The following is an 18,017-nucleotide window of genomic DNA, read 5'->3' on the forward strand; positions in this document are numbered from 1 at the left end:
AATTATGTAATATTTTTCCACAATGTCGGTGTATTTTATTATTGTTGTCGTGATAACGAGTATCTAATCTTCGCCTTGCATTGATTCATAACATTCGAAATTTGATTACCTGCAAATTTTTGCCGGAGAATGATTTGCTATCTATTCGTTGTCCGCCATTTACTCTGGCGATTTGAAAAGAACTAACAATAAAATGATTTTAATCAGAGTATCTTTTTCGCGCGGATCGACGTGCTGGCGTCAAAATTTATTTTTATACCGCCACGGGAACTCGCGGCGCGAGGATTAGAAAGGGGAGAAACGTACACTCAAGGCGGAAGCCTGTTACGCAGTGACGCTCAAACGATGAATTTCTATAGGAACAGTCAAATGAATTAGTAATTCACAATTGCATTAATATTTGATTTTTCCAAAAGAAAAAAAAAATTATTCGCTGAATATTTTACTTTCTATCAATTGAAGAAATATATTTTTTTTTCTTTCATTGTTTAGCTAATATAATATAAAAAAAAAAAACCTACATAGCTCATATTCTCTTGTAGTTTTATATATACATATAAAGATTATATAAAAAATCTTTTATAATAAAAGTTTTATATTATTTACAAAGAACAGTAAAATTTTGAGTATATGGTAAATTTCCGAAGTTTTATTATTACTTTATCTTCCATTAATTTATTAGTACTTGTAAGAAATGCGTGCTCTTATAAAAATCGGCGATTTTCAAACGCTAATAAAATTGCAGGTATTCAAGCATTGGAATTTGCACAATTTATCACGTGCGATTTAAAGCGCATATGTAGTTTATAGTTTCATACTAAATATGGTATGGATATTAAAATAATATAGTCACTCTTTTTACGTATACTTTTCTTCTGTTTGTAGAATAAAATACGTATTTCTGTGCAGAATTTAAATGGACAGAAAAAATGAAATGCGGTAAAAAAGTGCTGTAAAAGATTCTAAAAAACCTAGTTTAATGATAATAATTGCAGAATATACAATTCCAAATGTTTTGTGTAAAAAAAGGAAAAAATAGAGAACGTGTAATAGAAAGAACAGCAATTAAATTCAACTTATTTGTTAAAATAATTTTAGCTCATCTTTAGCAAAAATTCCGAAAATATTATGAAAAACCTTAAACAAATTCATATAAACATAACGAGAAGCTTTGTCACTGACTGATTCAATTGTCACGGCGATTCGCGCTCGTATTTAAATACATCTACTACACGCGGTCACGCACACTAATAGATTGCGTGTAAATGATAATGCGATGATAATGACGAGAAGGTTGCGCGACACTGACGAAACGGACGGACGTGCGATGTCATTGGCGTAGAATGTTGTTACAGCTAGAATATATTATTCATTGTATGCCTAATTAGTATGCCTGTCTTAAAATTTCCTTGAAAAGCTTCGCGATAGTCTTTAAAAAAAAGTTAAGAACAGAGTTGAAAATACAAATTTTCTATAACAATGTGACATGTGTGCAATGTTTTTTATATGGAGTTCTCAATTATCGCGACAAAAACATCTGGCATTTCTTTCAATCGATTCTTTACAAACCTCATTCTTTTAAAAACCTCGCGTTCGCTCACATTTTTTTTCTCTTCGATGCAATGTATTGTACAAAAAAAAAAACCGCTTCGAAAAAAAAAAATTTTTTGTTTAAATGTAATACAACATGTGCCCAATATTTCTAAAAGTTCTTAAAGAAATATTCATGATAACAAGAGTGAGATTCTTGCGTCGCGATTATTTGACAGCTGCGGTGCGCCAATGTCGAGAGGGTGATGCGTGCTCTCCGCAAGCGAAAGAGCAAGGGTTCGCTCGGACGTAACGCTCTTTAGTATCTTTAGTATCGCACACGCATCGCATCAATTATGCACGAGAGGACGTGATCCTTTGTCCTCGGCGACGCGCGCCGCGTACCCGCGATCGACACGACCATCGCCGGCGAGAGGATGCTGCGCGCCGAGAAAATTCGCCGACCATTTTTGCGCGAATCGCGATCGAGAAATCGCCGCGCGAGCACTTCTACGATCGATGATCCGGACGGGGAAATGATTTCACGCGCGTGCGAATGATATCGCGAATATTTTCATCATGAAATATATATCAACACGTGTATGGTATAATAATTACATATAATAATAACACAGCGTATAACAATATAGTGTTACATATTTATAACGTTACAGCGTTACGAAATAAGAAACTCTTTTGTAACAAGAGATGAAATGAAAGATTTCTCTGAGCGAAAACTTGATCGCGACATTAATCATATCTCGGTATATTTGAGCCGTCAATTAAAATTTCAATTTACAGAAAACGGAAAAAAAAATGATGAAAGATTCAAATATATATAAGAAAATTTTACATATTTGAAATAATTTCCAGTCGTTGTTTCGATTTTTTTTTACTAAATATTTTAATCCTTTTGCTTTGGATGAATTGATCGAAATCGAAATCTGTTACTTATCTTTGTGTTTCTTTTATACGTATTAATCGTCGACTTCCATGCTAGAACGCTTAGCCACATCGGTGTGATAAATCGACAAGCGCGGACTGTGATAACAAGCCTATCAGTGTTAATAGTCGATTAATAATTCTGTGAAGCACATCGCGCAAATTGCTGTGAAAAGGAAATGGGAACCACTGTATGTATAGTTATCAATATCCGTGTGTTTTGTCAATTTCGATAAGTTCGATGGATTGTCAGCTGAGAATATCTTTTCCGCAATTCTGCTCGGTTATCGCTCAGTATTTTTATTACTTTTATTTATATCACGTCTCGAAGAATGCGTTATCGTTTTCGCAGGTGTGCGTTTTTTGGCGTATCTGATGCAACACATATCTGGCACCCGTAAGACTTAGGTGGGCACAATGGCGTGGAAGCGGAAGATTCCGCGGTGATTAAATTTTATAAAGAAATCACTTCGAAATATAATTTCAAAAATTACAAAAATTTACATTTGACGTTGAATGACGATTTCGAAGGGTGAATCCTCCGTTATTTTTATTATTCATCATTTTTCTCGTTAAATGATGTCATTCATGAATAGCATATCAATGATATTAATATATAATATAATTAATATATTAATATATAATAAATATTTGCGGAAACGACAAGAAACTAACGTCGATGCAGCAAAAATCCTCGTCTACGAAATATTCTAAGCTGCAAACTTGGAATAAATTGATTTCAACTGATTATATTTGTTTCTTATCGCACTTTAAAAAAAATAAATAAATAAATAAAAAGATTGACAAAGTGTCGATATAAAAAAGATTTGCTGGAAAAGCGAATCAAGTTATAGTTAAGTATTTTCTATTTCCGTCGCGTTTATTCAAATTTTGTTCATCAAAGGCGAGGAGGAAGGGAGGAAAAAAAAAATATGACACATAATAGAGAGTTTGAGAAATAGAGATTTTTGGAGCCGATGCCGGTAGGGCGGTACTGCTCCGACACTATTTCGGAGCGGTCGTGGCCGCGCCACTGGACGCGCGCTACTGCGAGCGTCGCGTCAGTTCGATCGCCGACGGAGGATCGCGCGGAGGGTAGAGGCAGTGGTGAATGCGACGTGTACTCGGCGCAAACGCGCGAACGCGTGAAAGAGAGCGCAGTGAAATAGCGAGCGACCGTCCGGCTCCATCGGCAGTGTGAGCGTGGATCGGCACGGCAGCCTCGCACGTGTGCCCGTCTCGTGAACGTTCCCTCTTGCCACGTGGTGCTGAAAGAACGCGCGGTGCTCCCTTTTCCCCATTTTTTTTTTTTCCATTCTTTTCTCTTTTCTCCATCGTCTTTCATTCCTCGAACTTGGATCTCTTCCCGCCTGTCCACGTGGTACGGTGATGCTCACGCGGCAAGTCACTCATTCACGTTATTCCGATATTGCAAACAATCGCGCGGGAACGCGTGTGACATTCGTGCGCGCCAGTTTCGGGGAACGTAGGCGTAGGTAGACGCGGTGCACGTGCGAGAGGATGCCAGACAAGGTAGCACCGGTGGAGAAGATGGTCCCGCGGCCCATCGCGGGACCCGATAGCGGCAGCGAGGGTATTAAATTGCAGAAGGAGTTGGGTCTGTGGGACGGCGTGGCCATCATCGTCGGCATCATCGTCGGCGCCGGTATTTTCGTATCGCCCAAGGGCGTGCTTCTAAACAGCGGCAGCGTCGGTCAGGCCCTTATCGTCTGGATCTTTTCCGGGATCCTGTCGCTCATCGGGGCTCTATGTTACGCCGAGCTAGGTGAGTGAATGATGAAATTCTGTATAACGGTTACTACCCTCGAGCAACCCCTCGCTTCGAATTGGCGAGCTCGACAGGTGGTCTCAGAAATAGCATATAACACGTCCCGGAGGAAAACTTGATTTGAGAGAGAAAGAGAGATAGAGAGAGAGAGAGAGAGAGAGAGAGAAATATCTTTTTCTTCTTCTCTGCAAAAGATAAATATATAAAATATTATATACAGGATTGCATACATATTTTGGTCGCACACGTTTCTTGGATTTCTGCACAAGTGCATTTTCTTATTTCTATTTTGACCTCTACTTTCTTTTTATCCGTTTATATATAAAATATTTCAAATGTTAAAAAAAGACAAAAAGAAATCTACATATACTTTCTTCTTTAAAATTTATATTATATTACGTTAATTATAAAAAGATATAGTATATTAATTAATGCAACGTATGTTGTATTATACAGTACAATAGAACAAAATTATGAAATTTCTCTAAATTATATATACCACCATATCAATATGCCATTACATGCTATTAATCTACCATTCGTGCAAAGAAATAATACAGAAAATGATAATTTGCCAGTTTAAAAGTTCCTTAATGATAAATAGTGATAATATCGTTTTATCATTGCATACATATGTTATTTGGACAATTTTTCTAATTATTTGTATTCCTTTTTATTTCATATATATTTTAAATGTTTCATAAGAACAAGAAAGCTTTTCAAACAACTCATTTTATATGACATAATATTTTCTTTCCCAATTCTCTTTTGCTTTATATAAAAATATACTTTCGAACTATATTTATAAATAGTATGTAATTTTCTCATCAATTTCTATTTGTTTTAAAACTCGCAGCATTTATCTATGAGAGATACAAATATCTTTTTCAAATTTCTTTTTCTCCTCTTTTTATTTAATCTCTTTGTTTGCGTGTATGGTATACACGTGGTATTGTTTCAATATGACAACATGTTGATAAAACACTTGCACCCTCTCGCAATATCTCGATGACTAACAAGATGAAGCCGGAATCCGATGACCCGACGAAAGACCGAATGAGAATTTTCAACGGCTTGTCTTCCACGAGAGAACAAAATCACGGGGAATAACGTCTATAAAACATTATGCGCATGTTTTTGGATCGCAAACATTTAGTTTGAGACAGATTCGCAAGATTCCAGCTTGAAATTTTATAACTGACGAATATAAGGACAAGGAAAGGAAAAGAGAAAATATTTATGTATTTTTTTTCTTGATAATTATAAATTATATATATTCAATGTATATATAAATTTGGATAATTTTTGTATTCTCGACAAAACGTTTTCGCGCGCGTGACATCTTTCAATGAAAGTTAATACCTTTGTAAGACGATGCTTTGTTTCTACCGATAGTTCTCGATCTTTTTAAGATTAGCACCATAGATTTACAATTCAAAGTTTGATTTCAACACAGAGGATCGTTTATCGAGATACTCTGTTCGAATTTGTAACAAGCTCGCCATCACGATTATAACGAGTCATTCATACAATTGTTCTTTATCTGCTATAGTATTTTTATCTGCTCATAAAAAATATCACGATCAAATTACATATCTGTTATATATTAATAGCATAAAGAATATTTATCAATCTTAATCATATTATAGATGTAATGTATTATTTCTTTTATTTATTTCTTTTCATGTATTTCATAATGCTTTATAAGAAGAAGAGAACTTTCCGAATAAATTTGTAATTCTCTCACAAATTTTTCTTCGCTTTATTAAAAAGGTATATCTTTGAATTATATTTATAAAATTTATATAATTTTTTTATAAATTTTTATCTATTTTAAAACTCGGAATCTATGAGAGGCATAAATATCCTTTATTTTAGTCTTCTCTTTATTTGTATATCTTTGAAACACATAGTTATCGCGCTCAATATCTACAATATCGATTTATCGTCATTTTTTTACTATTGACTTTAAGCATTTAATCTTTAGAATACATAATATGCGTTGATATAACATACATCCAGGGGTGGGAAGGGGGAGGGGGGGGGGAGAGGGATCTTGCGTTAACAATAACACAATGACGCGTAACAACAATCCCCATATCGAAAATCAGTTATAACAAATGTACCGCATTGCGAAAGATCAAAGTGTATCAAACGGCTAAACCATCTATCGATTGACTTTGTTTTTGACACCGAGTATTTTATCTCCAATAATATTAGCTATAGATATCGATATTTCGAAAATGCTCTCTTATGTATTACGTTTTAATTATGAAACATCTTGTATATATTTTTATTATATAAAAGTATATACAAGATATACAAATTAATTGACGATATCTTGAATTCTTGCTCTTTTAACGAGATGGATTTTCGTGCAATATTATTCAAATTTGATTAGGCAAATTTGAATTGCTTAATTGACATATAGTTAATTAATTGTCATAAAAACATGTAGAAAAGACTTCATTGATAAATTGAGAATGAAGAGAGACGAATAAAAGCGTATTACCTTGTAATAACAGGAAACGAACGTCGTCAAGTGTATAAATTGTAGCAAGCTCTTCGTGACAAACCTAATCATTAAATTTACGCTATTATAAGTCACGTCCACTGTTACTATTATCGCGTTATCGTTATCGCGTGCCGCAGGTTCAATTGAAGATATGCTTAAAGTGCTCTTAAAATTAGAATAAAAAAAATTGAGAGAGAATTGAACATTACAAGGTATTATATTTATTCTTAACTATAAAAAAATCCTATTCTCTTATTTTGAGAAAGATAAGATCAAACAATTTTTGTATCTTTTGATTAATTTACAAAAGATCTAAAAGAGAGAAGGAAAAAAAAGAATGGAGAATATAAAAAAACAGTGACAGACATATCACGATACGCTGTGAATCTGTCGATGACCGAAAAACCGCGATATTACTAATGGGCGAGAGTTCGTGTGATAAGACTGCATATAATTATGTGGGACATGATTTGCGAGAAAACAGAATCTATACTCGCTGTAAATACTGTACGCGTGCAATAATACGACAGGTCACAAGCGTGTGATTTGATCTGGCGGCAATTAAACAATGTTACAAACAGTTATCAATTTTTTTCTTTTTTATTATTCAAGATAAACGGTTTATAAATTTTATAAGAAATGGAACAAAATGAAATATAAACGATAGTATAAATAAGCATGTGATATATAAAATATTATCTTATAATTGTAAAGAGAGATACATTATGTATACATTATATATACTCGTGTTGAACTGATTGTGAATATTGAACTTAAGTTGAGATTTGAAAAGTACGAGTATTGATTTATGAAATCTGACAAGCATATGAGAAATTTATATAAAGACAAAATTAGATCGTTCAACAATGCATATGTACGCAATAATCCTTGATATGTCGAGAGCCTCGGCTATTTCCGAAATAAAAATTGATCTAATCTGACGTCTCTTTGTTCACACATATATATTTTTTTCATATTTATTTTATATTACATTTTAATTTATAATTTTTATTTTTATTTTTATTTTCCTTCATGTTTCCCTTTATCTTACATCTATAACTTCGTTATCTGCTTTATTTTACATTCATTTTTTATTTGCTTTTATAAAACTTATAATTTGTCAACTGAAATATATTAATATATTAATCGATTTTTCTGTCGTCAGATTTTCCATAATTTCCTCTTATTCCTAGACGCGTTCATCTGTTAATTTAATTTATAATGAAAAAACACAGACGATGCCTTTTTGCATTTATACAGGTACGATGATTCCTAGATCCGGTGGTGATTACGCGTATATAAGCGACGCCTTCGGACCTTTGCCAGCGTTCCTCTATCTCTGGGTGGCGTTATTCATCCTGGTACCAACGGGGAATGCTATCACGGCGCTCACGTTCGCGCAATACATTCTACAACCCGTATGGCCCGGATGCGAACCGCCGTATGAAGCGGTGCGACTCCTCGCTGCTGTGATCACGTGTAAAATGAATTTTATTAATTTATTCCTATATTTTTTATTAATTTATTTCTTCCCTTTGGAAGAATTTTTAATTACCTTTAATAAGCAAAGTAAACGCTAGCAGAGATGATGTAATGATTTCATTAAAAACTGAAAAAAATATAAAAAAATGAAGGCAAATATAATAAATACAGAAAAGATGTAATTGAAAAGGAAAGGAATCGTCATTAGTGTCAGTGTAAAGTTTTGAATGCGAGCGAAAATTCGTTCGCAGGTTTACTCACCGCCATCAATTGTTACAATGTCAAATGGGCGACCAGGGTGCAAGACTTTTTCACCGCTACCAAAATTTTCGCTCTGCTGATCATCATAGGAGCGGGTCTGGTATGGCTTTGTCAAGGACATGTGGAGAATTTTCAACGTCCAATGGCTGGCACCAACACCCAGCCCGGTTACGTCGCCCTCGCGATCTACTCCGGATTGTTCTCTTATTCGGGGTGGAATTACCTCAACTTCGTAACGGAGGAACTAAAAGATCCTTACAAGTAATTGCGAATTCTCCATTTTATTATTATTGCATCTCTGTTGTAATTCTCGTAATATACAGAAAAAGATAAAACAGATTAAATTGATATCTGCTTATTTTGATGGGAAATAGAACGTTGTATTATTAAAATTATATATATTCGTATTATTAGAAATTTATTTATATATTATTTAAAAAATTATAATATGAGAAATTAAAATATTTATATTAATTAATTTTTACAGAAATCTTCCAAAGGCTATTTGTATATCATTGCCAGTAGTAACAGTGATATACGTTTTCGCGAACATCGCGTATTTCGTTGTACTCACACAGGACGAAATACTTGCATCGAATGCTGTCGCTGTTGTAAGTATGGATTTACATATTTATTAATAATTAAAACAATTGTGAAATATTGACCGCGTTCAGCAGAACAACTGCTCAATTATCGTCTTGTCAATACTTGAGGTTGATTTGTCGATTCTAACAATTAAAAAAAAAAATTCGGTCACATTTGATTGCAACTAAGCAATTTATTCTGCTGAATGCGCTCATTTATCCACGCTCATTTAATCACGTTTTGGTACCAAGTGATTGCATTCGCGCGAATATTTTAGCATAAGAGAATAGTGCAGTTCTCATTATATAAAAAGGAAGGATATAGTTATTTTATATCAAAGAACAAATTTTTGAAAAGAAAAGAAAGTTTAATTCATGCAACTAAAAATCGTATTAAATTATTTATAGCAATATACATATACCACATATATGTATATTTTGTGCGATAAAGTGAAGCAAGTATGCGAGCGTACGTCTCTTCCATGCGTGTTATCACTTTTCGAAAAAAAGATCAAACATCGCATCCCTGATAAAACCGATAGATTATTTAATATATCGTTATACGGGCAAAATGAAATCGATTTGATACAATGCGGAAAAAATTGCACAATCTTGCGCTCGCTTTCGCTATAATCAAGATGCCATTCCATTTTTGCTACTAGAACGTGGCATTAAATCGCAGCAAAAATTCCTTTCTAGACCTTCGGCGATAAATTGCTGGGCGTTATGTCGTGGATTATACCATTCTTCGTGGCGTGTTCGACTTTCGGAGCATTGAACGGCGCAATCTTTGCGTCGTCCAGGTTGTTCTTTGTCGGCGCCCGAAACGGACATCTCCCTACTGCCATTGCTTTGATTAATGTCCGCAACTTGACGCCGATGCCATCCCTTATCTTCCTCGTAAGTATCGCATCTTCGTTCTTTATTAAATTAAAATCAAAATGCAAAAAGGGAACAGATGTAGACTACAAACTAACAAGGATTTATTAATAATTTAATATCGAGTTTAAGTAATTTTTGATTTTTAGGTAAAAAAATCGGTAAAGTGAATAAACGTCGCGAACAACTTGCGCGTATGTAATTTTACGGCGATTTTACAACCGGCTTTCCTTGAAAGTCAAATGGTGAACGTATCTTACTTCCTATCATTTTCATATCCACCTATATAATCGAACAATCTCTAAACTCTAACTATATCAATAATTATGACTATATAACTCATGCTTGCTTGTGCGATGCATCCATCTAGCGATAATAGGAATGAGACATATATATGGTTAAATATTTACATGTGACATTAGAGCGTAACGTATGATTGATAGATCAAGATTGAGCCAAAAATTTATCATGGAATTTTTTTGAATTTTTATCATACTGAGATATTTGTATGTTATTTATACGATAAATTTATTAAACCTCCGAATATTTCCACCATTTTATGAGAAATTATTTATATAATTATTAATTATTTTATATACTAACTTTCCTTTAGTTTGTCCTATCTACCGTATAAATATAAAATAATTTGTTTAATACCCTGTATATACTTTGGAAATTTTTTTAAATCCTTTTCGATGACAATATCCAAAAAATCATATATCTTTTATTTGCGCAGCTGAAAAAAAATAATTCAGAAAAAAAATTTTTTTTAACTATGACTATGAGAAAAGACAAGAAAAACGATTGGTACGTATACTTTTAATTGATGCGATGCAATCCTACGCCTTGCATACAATAATTTGGTTCGTTCAATTGGCGGGGACTTAATTATTTGATGTATATAAATCAAGCACCGCGAAATTAAATTAAAATTGGCGTCTTAATAAAATAAGCCAGCCGAGAGAGAGAATCGAGCGGCGACGCGACGCACACAGCAGTATGTAATTCGACATTTTAATCTCTGCAGTTCGTTTGAAAGCAATAAATGAATCTTTTCATGTTGATCTCTTCGGCAGCGGAAGTCTGCTCGTGATTTTCATTCCTTTCTACGAACGAATTAAAAAGACCGCTCTCGTTAAACGCCATTCAAAGTCACGTCGCACCATCAAGCATTGTACAATTTCGTAGTTAATTTTATCTTTTAATAGAAATTAATTAATTTTATCTTTTAATAGAAATTAATTAATCAATTGCGCATGTGTTCAATATGTTGGTTATCTTTTTAATTGTTTAGGTCGATAGCTTTTGAGATATAAGCGAAAATTATTTAAGATCGAGTATCGAAAGTATCATTAGCACAACATCAATCTTTTTGCTAAAAAGAGTCCAATTTAAAATAAATTGAAAATTCATGGATGAAGAAAAGTACGCGCAATTTACACATATGATATAATTCAGAATTGATCGCAAAAATTATTTTAAATTTTAAACTAATAATTTGTCATTGATTTTAAAAGCACCACGAAACGATTTTTCTATTCTTGCTATTATTGAATTTCAATTCTGAGCGTTAAATTATAATTTCTAGTGCCTTATCACTCTGGTGCTCCTCATCATAAAGGATGTCTACGTACTGATAAATTATGTCAGTTTCGTTGAGGCTCTATTTACCACGCTTTCAGTGTCTGGTTTATTGTGGCTACGTTACAAAAAGCCTGATCTCCATCGTCCCATAAAGGTACATACAACTTTTTAAAAAAAATATCAAAGTCAATATCTCTTCTATTTTTTTTTCTTTTATTATAAGTAATTTTATTTCACACTTTTATATTTTTTTCTAGGTTTTTATACTTTTACCAATCATCTTTTTCATAATTTGCGTATTTCTGGTCATCTTTCCATGCTACGTTTCACCATGGGAGGTTGGCGTAGGCATAATCATAATCCTGTCTGGAATTCCCATGTATTGGATCTTCATCGATTGGAAAGCGAAGCCCGCGTGGCTCGTAAATGGATCCTGTAAGTTGTACTCAAACTTTCGAAGCTCGTCAAAGATACCTTCGCGTTTACATAATTAATATCATCATTATTTTGCAGATAACTTCAACATGATGTGCGCTAAGTTGTTCTTATGTGTACAAGAAGATAAAACTGAGTGAAGTACGTGAAAATAGTTGTAATTATTGTCAAATATTCTGAACTATGGTGCCTGAATTCGTTGAATGCGTTTCAAACATGCGTACTTTTTTAGATAGATAAATTAAAATTATAATCGTGATCATAACGTCAATTACAACGTCGAACTTTGTCGAACAGCTGCATTATTATATAAATTAAGTTAACGACAACGCGCGCATATGAATGACATAGCGGTCGCTAACATAGATTTGTAATTTTTATATTTTATATATTTGCATAATATAAATTATAATTTTTATATTCGTAATTATGTATCTTAATGCTTTGTATCTGAAACGATATTGCTATAGTCAACCTTGCGCATAAATTGCATTCGTGTTGATTATTGTTGTATTAATGTCGATTATCGACTGTGTATACAAGAATTTCGATGTTATACACGTTTAAGATAATTATCTTAAGTGTGTAAATGTGCCCCATATTTTTGTTTACCATTTTGGAGTACATAGATATAATAATACAATTAGAATTATGCACAAAATATAGGGAAAATATAGAGAAATTTAGAAAAACCATTGAATTGTATGAAAAAAATTTATATAATTTTGGTGAGTTTAATTTCTTTATCTTATATCAATTTTTACATTTATTCGCGGAGATGAGGACTATCATCACACATGGCATTTATATCTCAATTTAACGAACTGAGAGAGATACTGGTTTTAATTACCAAATTGTACATATATATATATATATATATATATATATATATATATATATATATATATATATATATATATAGCGAAAAATAATGTAAACTCTTTGTATACTACGTACATAAGTCTATAGTTTCAAATTATATACATAAATATATAGTTATAACTTATAGTTAGACTATATAGTTACATTAATAATTTAAACTTACTAACTATATAAATAGGTATATAGCTCCAAAAATAAAAATATGCAAAGAGTGCATAAAGAAATCTGCTTTAATTGTATATATACAGCGCGTTTATATATAATTTTGATAATTGTTTATCAATTATTAGAAATTTTATTTTGGCTTCATTATTACACTAAACTTTTAGATATATCTTTTTCATTATTATATACAAATATTATATGTACACTCATAAAAACATTTAATTTTTTCCAATGGAAAAAATTCTAAAGATCTTTCTTACTTTAAAATGTATTTATCTTCTGTATGTTTCGAGTAAGCTATCTTGTATACGATGTTACTTGATCATTAATACGTTCACAGTTCATTAATTCTAGTATAAGAAATAAATTATATTAATTTTGTATCAATAATATAAAACTAAAAACAATATCAGAGATGACAAAATAACGTTTGAAAAAAAGACGAAACGTTTATATATCATAAGAATTTTATCGCATCCTAAGCGTGATTAATATCTGCGCTTTTAGATATTGTGACTGTGAATAATATATTAAGTATCATTTATGCTTATATATTCTAATCGAATAACTGCTCAAGTACCGATAGGATGTTTTCGTCATGAAATAAAGTACATTCAAGAATGACTAATTGTGTGCCTTGTACGCAAGCAAATAGATTACGTTTTCCATAAAACAGAAGACAATAAAATATTGTACTAAATATGCATTAAATTAAGAATAAAATTATTTTGATCATTGTAATAAATATAAAACAGTACATCTCTTAAGGGAAACTATATAGAAATATAATAACAATTTTTGAATATTAACTTTATTTCAACAGATTTGATAAAATGGTGTTGTAAAAATCGCTTTAAATCGCTTGCAATTATAATTTATAAGCTGCTAACGCAGAAATAAAGAAGAGGTTCGTATTGCAATTTCTTGTTTGCTATTTCCTAAATTTTTAAACATGATATGTGATAATCTGACTGGTAGAAAAGAAATACGGTATATATACCTGGGTCGTCGAACTTCTGTACGATAAAGTGTACGGTAAATAGGCCAAAAGTACATTTAACGTATATGACAAAAAGATTAATAACGGTTTTTCGCACATATTTGTAAATATTTTATTTGTATTTAATTTTTGTCTCACTCTCTTGCATTTTTACTTTTCAAAATCTTATACAAATATTATTATTTCTCAACATCACATTAAAGTTGACTGTTTGGACAATTGAGAGTCTCTTGTTATCTGGAACTTTGTAACATTATGTATAAGTTTGTTCTTGCTATATGCGTTTAGGTTTAAATGGTCGCGCGAACCTTCGCGATTAAATGTCAATTTAAAATTTTGCGAAGAAATATTAATACTTCAAAAAATTACTACTTAAAAAACTTACAAACTTAAAAACTTTAAAACTTACAAACTTAATACTTCAAATTATATATTTATTTGGCACGTATCAATATATGTCCAACATAATAACTATTTTAAAGACTTTTGCAATTGATTGGATGGAGAAACATATCGAAAATCATTTGTACATAACGGATAGTATTAAACAAAGAAATAAATTTATATTGTAGAAGCTCATAATCAAGACTTCTGTTTCCACGGAAGAATTTTCACGCAAATAATCTTCTCCTTAAATTATTGATACAAACTGGAACTAAACTTTATTAAAGCGAAGAAACATGCAACACTATGTCTATTATTTTCGTTGTTCGTATTTACATATTTCATCGGCTCCTCGATTGTTGTATATATATAATTGGGCACATTTAACAATTTAGTATACATTATCGAGCAATCTTTTTCTCATTTCTTCTATATGTATGTTTAAAGTTGAATGAAACAAAGTATCTTGTTATGAGCTTCCGGTATTTGAAAGATAACTCTTGCAAAGCCGATTCGATAAGCGCAGATAACATTGTAACGATTTCATATTCGTCTTAATAGCTAATTTGGCGTAGTTGTATAAACATAGGGACTTAAAAAAGTTTTAAAATTTTCACAAACTTTTTTTCCAGCATCTCTTTTCAACGTCATGGCTTTAGTATAAACACAGTTAAAACTATTTTTGCAATTCGTTCTTATTTCCGCGTTATAAAAATAAGCAAAAAATTGAAAATTTTTTTAACAACCTTAAGGAATCTTTTTTCAGTCCCTACGCATTTATTACAAAAGTTGAAAAATGTGTGAAAATGTGCAAAGAAAACTTACGCACGCGTTTTGTTCATTCGACAAACTCGAATTCCTTTCTGGCTGCATGTGTATATTCGTGATGACGAAATTACTTGGATCTTCTGACAAAACGGAAAGAAATCATTGTCGGCATTTCCGGGAAAATCGAATAAAGAATCATGTCGGTTCGTGCGCCTCTTTTTAAGCAAGAAACGCGGATCTCTTCCGGCTCTGGACGATAATATATTCTAAGATCAACCTTCGGCGAGCGGCGGCGTCACCCAGCCATATTTCTCGTGCGTTTTCACCAGGTTCTTGAATGTCTCCTCGGCCAATTGTCGATTGTACTCCTTATTCGGTTTCGACTTTCTCGACACTTGTGCCTGCAGCACGGAAATAAAGGCTTTGTTTAAATATAAGAAATCTTTTTCTGAGAAATCGAAAACATATAAAAATATTATAAACGCTCTCTACTACTAGTAAATATTTTTGAAATTTTGCTCGCTTTTTAATTGCAAAAAATAAAACAAGATAGAATTTCACAAAATTAACTGAAAAGATATCATGTACAAGATTGATTCTCTATTAATTTCCGAATTTGAAAGATAACAAGGAAACTATAAGAAATCCGCGTATAGTTTAGAAGACTATAACGCTAATAAAAATTATTTATCATATGATACATTATCATAATACATTATTCTATCTATATAGTCATACATTATTGTAATCACATATACATTGTCATAATATATTATGTCTGAAAGGATTAACTGTTCGGTGCAGATCAAAATAATGCTCACCTGTCCTTTCACAACGCTAGCTGCAAATTGCATGATCATTGACTCGACACTATATGCACAACACCATCCTCTCGGTGTAAGGAGTTCCATGCAGATAGCACCGCCATGCATCACAAAACCCTGCTCGATCCTTGGCGAGATCACCCTCATGAAAGGTGGCGCAAACGGGAATTCCTTCGGGAAGATCACATTCAATAGTATATGAGGTATCTTCAACTCGCGCATGTCGGCCGCCAATCTACTGTCCGGGTCAATCTTGTGCAACCGGACAGACCATTCAAAGACATTGTCGTTGACAAGTTCGGCGGTAAAAGCCGAGTCACCATGGCGCTGTGCCCTCTGAATTCTGTTAAATTCCTTCATTAGTCGACGCAGTCCTACGTCCTTGTCGTTGACAGCCTTGTATTCGTTATTATCCTGTACAAACAGACCTGATTTCAGACTCTCAGAATATTCAGAACTCAAGAATATTTATAGGATCAAGGAAGCTATTTACTTTATCTTGCTATCAAGCTAAACCGTTCAAGAAAAGAGCTAGTATTAATTTATCAAATCTCTTTCCTCTTGCAGGCTTATCGCTCAGCAATCCCTTTGTGATTTTTTTATTGAATCAATCAGGAACTCCGCGCACCTTTACGGACTTTTTCATCTTGAAGAAACAGTTACGATCGACATGAATAGGATCTGGATTCTCCGGTATCGGAACGTCCACCGGAGTGACGACATCTGGACGATGATGACGACTCAGGAGTCTCCTTGACGGCGAATTGGCCGAGCCGCTGGCTCCCTCCGGTTCCGCGATTTTATCGGAGGGTCGGAAGAGCTTCCGGATAGCGGCTATGACCTTCTCCTTTGATTTCGTGGACATGGTTAAAATACCGTGTCTCTCTCTCTCGCTACTCTGCGTTCAAAATATTTTTATTTATAAGAAGCATTCGTAATCATGACAATTTTATATTCTTGTAGAACATATTGCACAAAAAAGGAGTTAAAGAAATTTACATGCAAAAAAGGAACTCTTATAGGACAGATTATTGGGATAATCCGAATTGTTTGAGGCATGATGGTAGATCAATATAGATAAGATTCTTAAAGGTAATGGATTAATTAAGTTTACTAATGAAACATATAATAACTGACACGGTGAAAAGTAATTTCTTCTTTCATTTAGCAAAAATAAAAAATTTCACCATTAGTTTCTTGACAAGATTTTTCACTTTTCACGTCTAGAAGACAGTTATATGCAACTTTCCGTGCGCGACATCGTTTATAATAACATTAGAAAGCTCATCTGGATTAGTTTTTTTAAATCAAGTGTGTGTGCACTGCAAATATTGCCACTTGGATACATGTATAACAATATATATCTATAGGGAAATTCTACATATATATAAAAAATATCTTATAACAATATTTTTTTTAATATCTTACAGATGTCTTGCGAACTTGATAAGAGAATTTATCCCGCCAAAAATAATTTCTAATTTTTCGAATGAAGAAAATATTGAAAATAGTCTATGAAACCCGTCTCCGAGGATATCTTTCAGATGCATGTCAGATTTTTATGCACTAACTGTTATAGGTGATTGATCTCGGAAAATATTTCTCCGCCGTAACAATTCCTCCTTCAGCCTTCTTTTAAGTTATCTGTTTCTTGCAAAAAAAAATCGGTCAAAATTTATTAAAGTAAAATCCCATGAAATTTTTAACTATCCAGGCGAATTCCACTGATTTATGCTCTTACAGCATACTCACCCATTTTAACGTCGATTCTATATCGCTCACGCCCGATAGACTGCCAGCGTGTGATTATTTTGTACCGTTTGCGTACACACGAGAATGGCGATGATATCACCACTGTACATGGCGCAGTCTCCACCCTTATCGAACCGCCAATCGACACCAGACACGAAAATACCCGAAGGGTTTGATGACGACGTCAACGATAGATACTGGCGCTACCATCGAGGGTGGAAATGGCATATCCGCGGTTCCC

At 33.0% G+C, this 18,017-nt stretch overlaps 2 protein-coding genes across 6 annotated transcripts; one reads left to right on the forward strand and one right to left on the reverse strand.

Moving 5' to 3' along the window:
• The first annotated feature begins 1,883 nt into the window (after positions 1-1,883).
• Positions 1,884-13,333, forward strand: Mnd (L-type amino acid transporter minidiscs). Its single transcript, XM_070308743.1, has 9 exons — positions 1,884-2,135; positions 3,377-4,258; positions 8,037-8,255; positions 8,510-8,780; positions 9,007-9,130; positions 9,803-10,003; positions 11,571-11,720; positions 11,824-12,001; positions 12,080-13,333. The coding sequence occupies exons 2-9, from the start codon at positions 3,994-3,996 to the stop codon at positions 12,139-12,141; spliced, it is 1,470 nt and encodes a 489-aa protein (XP_070164844.1). The 5' UTR covers positions 1,884-2,135; positions 3,377-3,993; the 3' UTR covers positions 12,142-13,333.
• Positions 13,331-18,012, reverse strand: LOC138940162 (ubiquitin-conjugating enzyme E2Q-like protein 1). Of its 5 annotated transcripts, XR_011447962.1 has the most exons (6): positions 17,777-18,012; positions 17,453-17,668; positions 16,653-16,922; positions 16,022-16,438; positions 15,258-15,601; positions 13,331-14,291 (listed from the first exon to the last, which is right to left on the reverse strand). XR_011447962.1 is itself a non-coding variant. In XM_070308745.1 (5 exons), exons 3-5 carry the CDS (start codon positions 16,887-16,889, stop codon positions 15,473-15,475), a joined length of 783 nt encoding a protein of 260 aa, XP_070164846.1. In that variant the 5' UTR covers positions 16,890-16,922; positions 17,596-17,668; positions 17,777-18,012; the 3' UTR covers positions 13,331-15,472. The 5 variants fall into 5 exon arrangements, 4 of the variants coding, with proteins under 4 accessions (XP_070164846.1, XP_070164845.1, XP_070164847.1 ...); XM_070308745.1 differs by having other exon boundaries at positions 13,331-15,601; positions 17,596-17,668; XM_070308744.1 differs by having other exon boundaries at positions 13,331-15,601.
• Between the last annotated feature and the right edge of the window lie 5 nt (positions 18,013-18,017).

This window comes from Polyergus mexicanus, unplaced genomic scaffold, assembly GCF_030449975.1.
Source record: "Polyergus mexicanus isolate NDT 795.1 unplaced genomic scaffold, iyPolMexi1.0 SCAF_16, whole genome shotgun sequence".
Classification (NCBI taxonomy): Eukaryota; Metazoa; Arthropoda; class Insecta; order Hymenoptera; family Formicidae; genus Polyergus; species Polyergus mexicanus.